The sequence below is a fragment of the Pseudopipra pipra genome, chromosome 10 (genome assembly GCF_036250125.1).
Source record: "Pseudopipra pipra isolate bDixPip1 chromosome 10, bDixPip1.hap1, whole genome shotgun sequence".
Taxonomy (NCBI): Eukaryota; Metazoa; Chordata; class Aves; order Passeriformes; family Pipridae; genus Pseudopipra; species Pseudopipra pipra.
This window is the reverse complement of record NC_087558.1, coordinates 17,391,325-17,403,351: the sequence shown is the minus strand read 5'-3', so window position 1 is coordinate 17,403,351 and position 12,027 is coordinate 17,391,325. Positions and strand designations below refer to the sequence as shown.

The 12,027-nt window shown below is 40.2% G+C and overlaps 1 protein-coding gene and 1 long non-coding RNA gene across 3 annotated transcripts in view; one reads left to right on the top strand and one right to left on the bottom strand.

Annotated features, from left to right (window-relative positions):
* The window catches only part of LOC135419744 (uncharacterized), a 27,387-nt gene extending 17,366 nt beyond the window's left edge, over positions 1-10,021 (bottom strand). Inside the window, exons 1-5 of the long non-coding RNA XR_010433131.1 lie at positions 9,960-10,021; positions 2,347-2,589; positions 1,688-1,894; positions 871-987; positions 74-219 (exon numbers count right to left, since the gene is read on the bottom strand). This is a non-coding gene — a long non-coding RNA (uncharacterized LOC135419744). The remainder of the gene's footprint in view (positions 1-73; positions 220-870; positions 988-1,687; positions 1,895-2,346; positions 2,590-9,959) is intronic.
* Positions 1-12,027, top strand: part of LOC135419742 (guanylate cyclase soluble subunit beta-2-like) — a 16,470-nt gene extending 4,443 nt beyond the window's left edge. Inside the window, exons 7-14 of one of the 2 annotated variants that reach the window (XM_064666524.1) lie at positions 828-1,044; positions 2,366-2,686; positions 3,412-3,560; positions 5,693-5,839; positions 6,111-6,265; positions 7,746-7,960; positions 8,049-8,171; positions 8,909-12,027. In XM_064666524.1, coding sequence (XP_064522594.1) covers positions 828-1,044; positions 2,366-2,686; positions 3,412-3,560; positions 5,693-5,839; positions 6,111-6,265; positions 7,746-7,960; positions 8,049-8,171; positions 8,909-9,060 — 1,479 coding nt within the window. In that variant the 3' untranslated portion in view covers positions 9,061-12,027. The remainder of the gene's footprint in view (positions 1-827; positions 1,045-2,365; positions 2,687-3,411; positions 3,561-5,692; positions 5,840-6,110; positions 6,266-7,745; positions 7,961-8,048; positions 8,172-8,908) is intronic. The other variant, XM_064666523.1, reaches the window with a different exon arrangement.

Sequence of the window (12,027 nt, the reverse complement as noted above, 5' to 3'; positions counted from 1 at the left end):
AATACTGGGAAAACCCAGCTACCTACTAAGTCGAGCAGTGTGCAACCTCATTTAGAACCAAAAATCCCTTTACCTTCTAGGGGAGGATTGAGTCTCCTCTCCTGTGCACACATACTGTACCACCCCTTGGCAGGGCTTCCTGTGGCGGGTTTCCAATTAGCCTGGGTTCCCACCAAGCTACAGTTCCTCTTGCTCCCAGCTCTGTGGAGAGAACATTTGCTTCAGACAGAAGCAAAGAGAGGAGAAGGTGAGGATAGGACAGCAGAAGAAAGCAGCCCCTCAGGGAACATGTTTTGGCATCATGCTGATAGAGATTCCAGAGCACATAATCTGCTTCCTGCCACTGCCCACATTAGACAAAATTCAGACTCTTAAACCTTTCAAGATGTCTGGTCTGCATAATTTAAATAAAATTACTAATGTGCAAAGGTGGAAAGTCCTACACCTGTTATTGGTGGCTAGGTCAGAGCTTCAATAACTGCTGATGAGCAGTGCAGGACATTTCTGCAGAAATTAAGAGCTCATGTATGGTCAGCAGGCTAAAAGAGAATAACTAAACCTTTACACACCAATGGTTAAGAGAAAGTAGCTCATGGCATCCATTAGAAGATCAATATTTGCCAAGGTGTTTTGGTGTCTTGCTATAAAGGACATTCATTCAGAGCTTTGTAGTAATACACTAACAAGGTAGAAACTTTGCTCAGAAACAAGCCATGTGCTATAGCAAGGCTAAGTGTGTGTACATGTATAAGCAGTGATCAGCTGTAGCTTGGTCTGAACCCAACAAGACATGAATTATAACACATGGTCCATATTTTCTTTTTAAGCTCAGAGTGAAGCAAGCTGGGGTGAGCATTCAAAAGATTGTACCTGGCGTTCAGACCATGGGCATCTCCTTGGATCAGTACTTCAGGATCGTTCACCCGGAAGTACCCTTCACCATCTCCAGCATCCAGAAATTCATCAACAGCCAATTTGTTTTCCAGACTAGAAGAGAGATGATGCCAGAGTCATGGAAACAACGGCCAATGCTAGAGCTGAGAGGTATTTTGCTGTTGTCAATGCGTAAGTGTTCATATTAAATCAGGAATTATGCTGAGTTGAACTGATGTCTTTCTGTGTACTCCTGACCTCACATAAGTCCTATAAATAGTCTTTGGGCAGTGAGGAGATTAAATGATTCTGTTTAGAGAAACAGTAGATGCTTGTAGACAAATTCTGCTATTACCTCACCAGATTTTGAAGGGTTTTGGTCAGAAACAACAACTCTGCTCCCATTTGAAAGGCTTAGAAATATGGCATTTTTCTAATGCTGCAAAACCCACATGTGAATACATGATTAGTTCTTAATTTATGCCTTTGAGGGGGGTTATTTGCTACTGGCTGGGTTTCAAATGTGGATAAAAATAGATTAGTTAGCTGTGCTTTTTTTTTTGTAGTCACATTTTCAGATTCCGATTTCTGTCTTCACACACACCCCCAATGTCATGTAAGAGTTTAGCAGTTAAAATTATCTTAGCAAAAAAGGTAACATATTTGCTTTATTTTTGCTGAGAGGACTGAGTATGGAATGATCCTTTGCTTTGTGTAATTAACTATAATGACGTTTGGTTTAAGTGTTCTGTGACCTCAATTTTGCTTCTCTGAACTATGTAATATGTCCTAATTTTCCCTTATCTCCTTTCACCTTTACATAACGAGTGTCAAATCTGGTATTCCTGAGAGTCAGAAAAAAAATTAAGAGTTTAGGGAGATCTTGAAAAAACTGATGCTACCAAAACAAGGAACTTTAACTGGACACAATTGTACTTTCTCTTATGCTGCAGGGGGTTAATTCACATGGTATCTCTGATGTTTCAATCCTCTTAGTTTTCAAGCTGTTCATCCAGTTGCCCTGGGGATGAGGTGAGAGAGAAAGAAAGATATAGGAATTCCTAGATTGCTGTTCAGAAACCAGTGATACTTATGAAGAATAAGTATACTTATAAAGAACAACAATAATAAAAATATTTCAAAATCAAAATCATAAATCTCGACAAAGAAGCCCCTACAAAAACTCGATCCTCCACCAAAAATCCCTTCTATCTTTCAGGTGTTTTTGTAACTGCTTATTTAGGTTATGATAGTGACTGAAAGCTCCAGCTTCCAGGAAGGAAAGTGCCATTGACTTAACTGGGGCAAAAACTACCCACCATGAGATTAAATTTCAAATGTTTCACTTAGTCACTGTGAGTCTCAGTTCCCCTGTGCGTGATTCCGACTGACTGAGTTTAGAACTCATCCCCTAAAATTAACACCAGTGATGCTGAGCGTCACGTGACAGTCCACGCTGCTGAAAGCTCTTACCATGGCTTGTCTCCACCAGGGCAGATGATGTGGATGGAGTCCCTGCAGTGCATGCTCTACCTCTGCTCGCCTTTGCTTCGCACTCTGCACGAGCTGGAGGAGCGACAGATGCACATTGCAGACATCGCACCTCACGATGTGACCAGGGATTTGATTCTTCTCAATCAGCAGCGGCTGGCAGAGATGGAGCTCTCTAACCAGCTGGAGAGGAAGAAGGAGGAACTGCGGATACTGTCAAAGCACCTGGAGGAAGAGAAGAAGAAGACTGAAGCTCTGCTCTATGCTATGCTTCCCCAGCACGTGGCCAACCAGCTGAAAGAGGGGAAGCGAGTTGAGGCAGGTGAATGAACAGGATGCATTTGTGGTGTGTAATTCGTGGGTCAGGAGATGGTGACAGAGACACTGGCACAGCCCCTTTGCCACTGCTGTGGAGCACATTCTCTACTTGGTGACATTCTTAGGTAGAAGGAGGACCACAGATCCTTAATCTTGCTGATAATGAAAAGATAGACTATTCTTTCAAAGAAAGCTTTGGAAACTATTTGCCAGATTTTTTCCTTAGGAGGTGAAAGGTGATAGCAGCTGCCCATTCAGAGAACAAAATTCAGTGTTTCAACAGTAATCCAAGATTTTGTTTTCAACATGGATATACAGGGAAACGAGGGCTCAGAAATGAAAGGAATAAAGAAATTGGTCTTTCCTAGAAAATTCTCTAAGTTCCCCTATACTATCTATAAACATAGAATCATAATGATTCCCATTGTTATTAAGGATAGCAAGAATATGCCTAAATTCCCTTTAGTAAGCACATACAGGGAACTAGAGGTAAAGAGCTAAGTATATCCTGTATGTGATATATTCAAATGCCTGGATTGTTTGAGGTGTGTAATGATTCTTATATTTGATATACTCTTATTTCAACATTTCTCCATCTCAGAACACTTGTATGAGTATTACAACTGATAGGTCGTGTCTTAAAAGAATGACCTTTGCAAACAAGTCTCAAACAGATGATATGATTGTCCAACCATTACAAGTACTTACCACAGGTCTTTCTGCTCACAGGGGAGTTCCAGGAGTGCACTATATTGTTCAGTGATGTTGTGACCTTTACCAACATCTGTGCCCAATGTGAGCCTATTCAGATAGTTCTCATGTTAAATTCAATGTACCTGCGATTTGACAGACTGACCACGGTGCATGACGTGTACAAGGTATGTACTGACTGATAAAGGCTGTAGAAATAGTCTGGGAAAAAAAATTTTGTTGTTTTGTTTTTTTTGTTTTTAAATGCAATTAAGTCCTCTTCACCCTGGCATGGTTTTTTATAAACCATAAAATACTGCCTATTTGCAGTGGCCACACAAACTAAAAAACAGAATGGCTGTTCTTTCATACATCTCTCTCTCTCACCTTTCTCAAATGCCTATCCAACATGACAGGATATCCTGGTTTATGGACTAATTTGAATAATTTTTTTAGTTCCTTTATTCCAACCTGTTGTAAATAGGTCACTATGTCATTAAGTGTCTCCTTTGGTGGAGAAATATAAAATTATAAACAATACCCAGATAATACCTAGACCTTTTTTTTTTAATTTCATGGAGAACTTCAGCAGTGATATTGATCTCCTGCTGACCCCAAAGAGCACCAACTAGATCTAGACTATAATACACCTGTGGTCTCCAAACCATGCTGGAAGGATCAGAGCCCTGGTTGACCTAAATTATCAGAGTTATTAACATCTCCAGAATTACCCAGATTTCATGAGCTGAAGAGCAGGTCCTAAGTTTCTGTCTGTCCCAAGTACATTAAATATTTAGGAAGGCAGAAATAGTAAAGGGTGAAATCCAAATCTAATTCATTCCTTGTTCAGGCAAGGCACGTAGGTCATCCCACCATAAATTGTACTGGGAAATCAGAGGCATTTCTGCCTCAGCAAGGAAATTGTATTCAATAATTGAAGCATCCAGGATATGGCCCACAAATTTGAGGATAAATTAGCATCGTATTCTGTCTAAATCATCCATCATGAGTAAATGATCTGTCACTATAATAATCTCCTTTTGATGCCTGTATATAACTCCTATTAATATTGAAGGAGGTTACCAGGGTACAGAGGGGGAAGACAAGATTACTATTACAGGGAATTGAGAAATGGAATAGTGAAATTGATTAAAGAAACTTGGCCCAAGCTTATAAACATCTGAAGTTATGAATAAATCTTCTTAAATTAAATCTCCTATTACAGCTGAAAAATAATTAGGGTGTCTATTTGCATTAGTAGCTTTTTACAGTTGTTTTTAATTTGTTACAGAAAATTACTGTGGGTTTGGCTATCTTATAGAAGGCATGGAGAGGAACAGATTCTTTGAGACTGATGTAGTGAACAGTTTTAAGTCATTAGGTTAGTGAATAAACCCAAATATTAAATTATGTTTCCACTGTCCTATTGATATTCTTTTTTAAGAAATCCAGTTAGTCTAATCTAAAAGTTCTCTTGTTTACTGATGGTAAATGTGACAGTGAAGTCTCGTAAGAGCAGTTTAGAAAATTTCCTTACCGTGTAACAATCTTCTGCCATGAATTTTAAACATTTGAGAATTCTCTGTTTCAAACAGGCCTGTCCTATTCCCAGAAAAAATTCTGATACAGAGACAAAATCCGAAGTGTTTCTCGGGTCCTTTATCATGCACTTCAAGGAGACTGTATGCCTGAAGGAGTATGAACACTTCAACATTTGCCTTGCAGGCTGCAGCTGTTGTTGGAAAACAGCTGGCTGTAAGGAAGGATGCTTCCAAACTGCTTAGCTCACACTGCATTCTCTGACATCCTGGAGTTTGGAGGTTCCTTAAGTTCATATGAACCCCTTAATCATCAGTGAATAGTCTCCCTTGCTTTATTGTGACTTAAAAAAAACAAATGTCTCTTAAATAAGAAATATGCTTTCAGCACTAATTGTGAATTAGAGCTAATTAATAGCATTAATCTATCAGATAACCTGGCTCAGGAGTCTGTGCCTGGGGATAGCCCTCTGCATATAGATCTGTCCTGGGTAAGAGGAAGGCAAACAGTCTGACACTTGCACAGCAACCCTTACTCCTTAGAGTCTCTCTCACGGATATATAAAGTTGGTCAAGTAAGCAGGGACACAGTGCAGTGAAATTTTTAGTGTGGAGTGAAAGAGAGGATCTCTGTCACAAGGAAACTCACCTGTGCTAAAGCTTTTCGGTGATTGAAACATCTTTTAGGAGAAGGGGGGAGTTGGTGCAGACTCTAGCAGCAAAACACTAACCTGAGCAAGATGTACATGGCATGCTCACGTGCTTGTCCCTCTCAATTAAAGGTGGAGACAATTGGAGATGCCTATATGGTGGTAGGTGGGGTCCCTGTGCCTGTTCCCACTCACGCTGAGCGAGTTGCTAATTTTGCCTTGGGGATGATAATTGCAGCTAAAGGAGTACAGAACCCAGTTTCTGGAAATCCTATCCAAGTAAGTCATTAATGCAATGATGCATGTGTGTCTGTCTGCTTTTTGGGTTGAGCTTCTAGTTAATGTATTGCAGCAGGACCTCAAAGAGCTGCTTCTGACTCCTCTGTGACTTTGAACGAGGCCCACACGGGTACATTTTCCGTGTGGAAATTTGATATCTTACTGGTGTCCAGTGTTGTGTTGAGATGAACTTTTAGGTGGCTGAATAGCATTAAGAAAGATGTTAAACAACAAGTGACATTTTTGGGGGGTGTTTTATGTCTTTGTAAAGATTCGAGTTGGGATCCATACAGGTCCTGTCTTGGCTGGAGTTGTTGGAGAAAAGATGCCTCGTTATTGCTTGTTTGGAGACACAGTGAATATTGCTTCCCGGATGGAGAGCCACGGTGTGCCCAGTAAAATACACCTGAGCTCCAGTGCCTATCAGTGAGTAACTGTGATGGAAACTTTACCTATTAAAATCAGTGCTAAAAACCATTGCTTTGACAGCTGCAGTGTAGATGGTGCTGCCTTAGTCACCAGTTTAAGCAGGTTATAAAGGAAAATCAATGCCTGTAAAGAGTTTTATTTGTTCTGATTATTCCAATCGTACTTATATATGGGGACAGAGATTTGAGAGTCTCCATCCTAGAGAGCAAAATATTAAAAAAAATAATTGTGATAGCTTAGTTGGAAGTCCTGATAAAGTAATGTAGATGCTAGAAAAACAGAACATTTAGAACATTTAATAATAAAAGCTTTAAAATCTCTCTAATTGAGCACAATAATTTGTAGAGAAACAGTTTTGTTTACACTTACCAAGGATTAACTGCATAAACAACTATCCTCTTCATGCTGTGAGTAATTTACTTTCCTGAAACTCATGTTAGTAAAAATTAAATTTTCAAGAATTTTATGTATGTGTAAAATCTGTATGCAAGAGGGAGAAGCAAAGACAAACTGCAAAGGAAGGAGTACAACAACATTGTCTCAGGATATCACAGGAATGCTATTGGGAAAGTGAGAGCTTAGCTAGCATTGAAATGGGCAAGGAAAGTTCAAAGGCAGTCAGGGGAGCTTCTGCTGTGTTAGCAGAGAAGTGTAAATGGAAATGTGGACCTGCTGTGGCAGGTGATTTAGAGACAGTGCCCTGAAGAAAGGCTGAGTTACTCAAGGCCTGTCTTGCCTCAGTAGTCACTGATGAGGTCTTCAAGGTCCCTGCACCAAGAGTCAGGGTTCAAGGAGTAGGTGAAGTACCAATATTGGAAGAGGATCAGATCAGGGGTATTTTGAGAAATCTCAGTCTTTGGAAAGGTATGGGAGCAGATGGGATGTGAGGTAATGAGAGAGCTGGGTGATGGCACTGCAGTGCTGCTGACTGTCACCTTTGGAAGGTCAAGACTGTCAGCTGAAGAAAGACAGATGTTACAGCTCTGTGGAAAAATGGCAAGGAGGACAGGGTGTGAAACTATAGCTGATCATGCTCGTGTCAGTCCCAGTGAAAATCAAGTCCTCTTCAATCCATTTTTGGACACATGAAGGAGGCAACTGGGAGTAGCAAGTCTGTATGTAAAATGAAGTAAATCATGCTTGACAGACCTGATTGCCTTCTCTGATGAAACGACTGGAGATCATTCTGTCTAGCTGATATTGGCTGCCTCAGTCCTTAATTTCTGGTCAATAAGAACCCTCCACCACTCTGAAGTATTTGGCTTTGTGATCCATTGATTTTTGATCAGGTCGTATATGTTAATATATAAAACCACAGCAGGCCTGAATAAACAGTTGAAACAAACCCTCAGTTGTTCACAAATCAAGACTGTTTTTCCCAAACTGATGTGATTTCATTACTTAGCTCTTTTAAAATGTCAATGTTATTTTTGCTAATCTTGAATTTTCATGTGTCATTTTGTTTCTGATACTATAGGTGCCTAAAATACAAGAATTTCGAGATTACTGAGAGAGGAGAAATAGAAGTAAAAGGCAAAGGGAAAATGCATACATACTTCCTCATTAGAAATAAAACTGCAACTGAGAATGAGATTATGGGAAGGCCAATGAAAGACTTAGATTCTGGCCATGAATCTGTTCAATCTTTTCAAGAAGGCAGGACTGAAACAATACCAAGTTCTCATCAGCCAGGTAGGATCAACTTCACATATCTTTTCCTCCTTGACCAAATGAATGTTAATACAACACAATTAAATGCCCTTTTCTGTTCTTCTTTCAGTTACTCAGACTCAGCCAGAGAAGGACCAGACCCCAACTATTGCAATGAAGTATGTTGATGGCCCCACAGATGCCCAAAACAGCCTCCAAAGAAGAAATCAAAGGAAAATTGCAGATTTAACAGGTAGTTATTTAGTTATCATTTCAGAGACAACAGAACTAGGAGGTAACTGAGGCTTAATCTTGCAGGTGCTTTATATTCCTTTTCTGAATAACCATTGTTGTAACTCAAGCCAGAAATTCATGCCAACATATACACGTTGGTGAAACTAAACCCTTCTGCACGCTGTTTAGGGTCAAACAAATCTCACCTTTGGAGCAATCCCAGGTGTTAATTGTGGACTAGGGAGAAAGAAGCTGACAGTGCTGTAAAACCCCAGAGCCCTTCTGGCAGTGCAAATAGAACAGATAAATGATAGACAGCTCTTCGCATGGGCAGACCCAATTGTTCATGTACACATCTTTTCCTAGAAAACATGTAGTTATGGGGAAGCTTATTGAGTCAAGCCTGAGAAAGAGTGACCTCAGTCCTCAGGCCAGTCTCCTGCAGGAGTCGCAAGGATTTATTCCCAAGCTCATGTTCTGTGACCAAAGTTTATCTCCTTTGATGTAGCTGATACTGAGAGATAACAGATTTGATGCCATAACAGCCTAATCTAATGCAGCAAGTCTTGTAGTCCCATTTATGTGCTTTGTGGATTTTATACAGACTAAATATGTTGTCACTAATTACTAGAAAATATTTTACTCCTTTCCCTCCCACCTGCTTAGACATGGTAGTTAATCTAGTATATGATGTGCTGACAAACAGAAACCTCTATGGTCATTAAAAACTCACACTGCAGGAGTGTTTCCTTTCAGGCAAAACTTGTGATTCCAAAAGCGATGGGAGTCTCCATGGCAACCAGCATGCAGATGATGGTCCCCGTCCTCTAAACCAGGGAAGAGTCAAACCTGCTGCTGAAGAGCCACAGAACAGAAATGTTCGCTCTAATTTTTGCACTTTACTCTAAGTTTTTTAGTTTTACATTAAACAGAAAAAAATGATTATGATTTTCTGCATTTTGCTGTTGTGGGACTGTTTTTTTTATATCAAGCACCACGTGATTTTGTAAAAAAAAAAAAAAGAAAAAAAGAACATTTCATCACAGTTTTCAGTAAAAATAAAACAGTGGAGGTTATTTTTTTTAAACAATCTACACGTGCTGTATAATACTCCCACTGGAGAAGGAAACCCTTGCAAGATGCTTTGAAGATGTATTTTTCAGTTTCTGCCATTTCTTTGAATATCCCCGTGTAAAAAGCACTTTTTGGTATCTGATGCAGCAATCGAGAAAGAGGTGACTCATCCGGCTAGAAATATTCCTACTCAAATGAGCACTTGCCATAAAGGAAACATTCCCTGAAGTGACCATCTGTCTTGACTTCAGCACAGCCAACAACTTCCCCATGGAAGGTTAGCAGAGTTTGATCTGCGTTTTAACTGTGATAACAGCTTAATCTCTTAACAGGTCTTTTGCTGGGCAAAGGAATTATGCAGTAGAAGTGCAGAATAGATCTAATACAACCTGTATTTTTGCATCCTGAAAGGAAAATAGCATGTACTTGATAGCATCCAACAGTAAAAAAAAAGCATCTGTGACCTTTGAACCAGCCGTCCATGTGTAGGTGGGCGCAGAAGGACGTGTAAATGGTGGAGTTATGTAGCATCAAATTTGTCACAACACTGGAGGACTGCTCAAGGCCTATGCACTATTTGAGACCTTCAGATGAGTTTCCAGTTTATTACTCATTTTGTCAATCCAGCTAAACAAAAGTAAAGTTTCAAGACTGCAGAGGGAGCCTGTCAGTGCTGGAACTAATGTTGCTAACGTCATTGAGAACAACAGTGTTAAAGATCAACATCACTTACCTGGTGTCAGAGGCTGTTCAGCTGAATTACTTCCATGCTGATATATTCTTAGATTATGCCTGATCAGAAATGGCAGAGAAAAATTGAAGTTCAGCTGTCAGGGATTTCAGACACAGGAGCAAAAATACAATGGATATAACAGCTGTGGACAATTCAGTGCATCATAAATTGTGCTCTCACTCCTATAAATGGAGCTTGGACTAGGTGGGTGACTTTGACAGGAGATGCATCCTGCACACTGATTTATTACCTTTGGGCTTGGATTCCTTGTCTAAGGGTGCCAGCATGAGACCAGTTTGAACTTTGAGCAAGAACTCACTGGAGAAGGTGGTTGCTCCTCTGTAACAGTCTGGAGCATCATATTTCCACCTCTGTGTCCACGGCAAGAGCGAGGCCCTTTAAATGCCAGATAGAGGTAAGACTGATGAAAGGCATCTCCTCCTCTTTATAGTATAACAAGATGAAATTTCACCTGGTTAGTTTTGTTTTTTTTTTTTCAAATCTCTGAGACAGTAGCTCCTTACTCTGGGTGCTCTGCAGCTCTGTCTGCAGGAGCATACCACTAGAGGAGGATGCGTAGAGTGAAACCATCAGTACTGTTGTCCAAACTACAAGTATTTCAGAGGGTTTTCTGGTGTGGTCCCATGCACTGAATACCTGCTAGCTGTTGGAGCACCTTATAAGCACATCCTCTGATTTAGTTTCATCCAGAAAAGATCCTTTTTTGTGCTCTGAGACCACTCTACAATGTGAAACAAAGTAAGGTAAGTGGGTTTGCCCAGGAAATTCACTCAGGAGTGTAGTCCTGACTCTGACTGAAATGCTGTTGTAGGCACACCCTCCAACAGGAGCACTTTCCACTGTACAGCTGAGCAGCACTGTTCATGGAGAATGCAGTTTTATGAATGGCAAGCTTTTTTATTTATTTGGATTTTGCTATCTGGGCATTGTTCATTCTTTGGCAAGGGAGAGATCTACTGTAGGTTGATGTTGCATCTAAGGATTATAACTGTTAAGTTGGGGATCAAGATTTCAAGCATTTGACTGTGTGCTACCCTCAGACACACAATATCTAAATTTCACCTTCATCCTCAGTAAGTCCTTCCCCCTGTTCATGGATTTGTGCTCTTGTATTACAACCGTAGCTTTAAAAAGACTTTCCTAAAGAGAGGTAATACCCAATTTCTCTCTCACAATGACACATATGTGAAATAACAGTTAAATCAACACTATCCCATTGATTGAAGTCTAGAACCATCTCTGATGAGAGTCTTTTGTCTCCAGCCTAGAGACATGTTTCACTACTCTTGACTAGTTGTGCCAATGGAGTGGAGAACATGTCATTTAACAAATGGCAGTGGTGGACTCCATCATTATTGGCATTCAATATGGAGATATAAAGCTACTTTAGTCCCAAGCACAAGTGTGACACAGGAGTTTACATCTCTCAGTGTCCAGTGGTAGTCCAGGAGGGAACATCCTGCTGTCTCAGCTGCTCTTGCAGTCCCACATCTGCATGGCTGAATACCACTGACCACCTTGCTGAGAAAAGGAATTTCTGGTCAGAAATTGTCCAGCAAGCCTGACCATCAGTGAGTAGAGTTTAGTATATATTCTGGGGTTTAATATAGATATATTAAACTACAGAGTAGTTTTAGGTAGAAGCTCAGAGCTCCTCTGAACTTGTATGGATTCTCCTGGGAAGAAGAAAGAAAAGGACCATGGTGTAATTGCTGCCAGCATCTCTCTGTCTTTTAACACTCGCTTTGCTTATACCTGCCCTTTTTGCACTGAATCATCTATGGTTCATATTGGAATGTTTTAATTGCCATTGAGTGCTCCATGGTAAGTTACTTCATGCTGTACTGTGGTAAAAATGATGTGCTAAGTGATTTCTTTGTGGCCTCTGCTACAATCTGGTTCTCCTGGAGATATAGAGCTAGGTCAAATCTGCACAACTGCTTCTGAAAATTAATGTGCCTGTGTATCATCATGTGTTCTTAAATCTGTGGGCACTGCTAAAGACTGCAAAAATATAATTAAAAAATAAATCCATTAATATACCGAC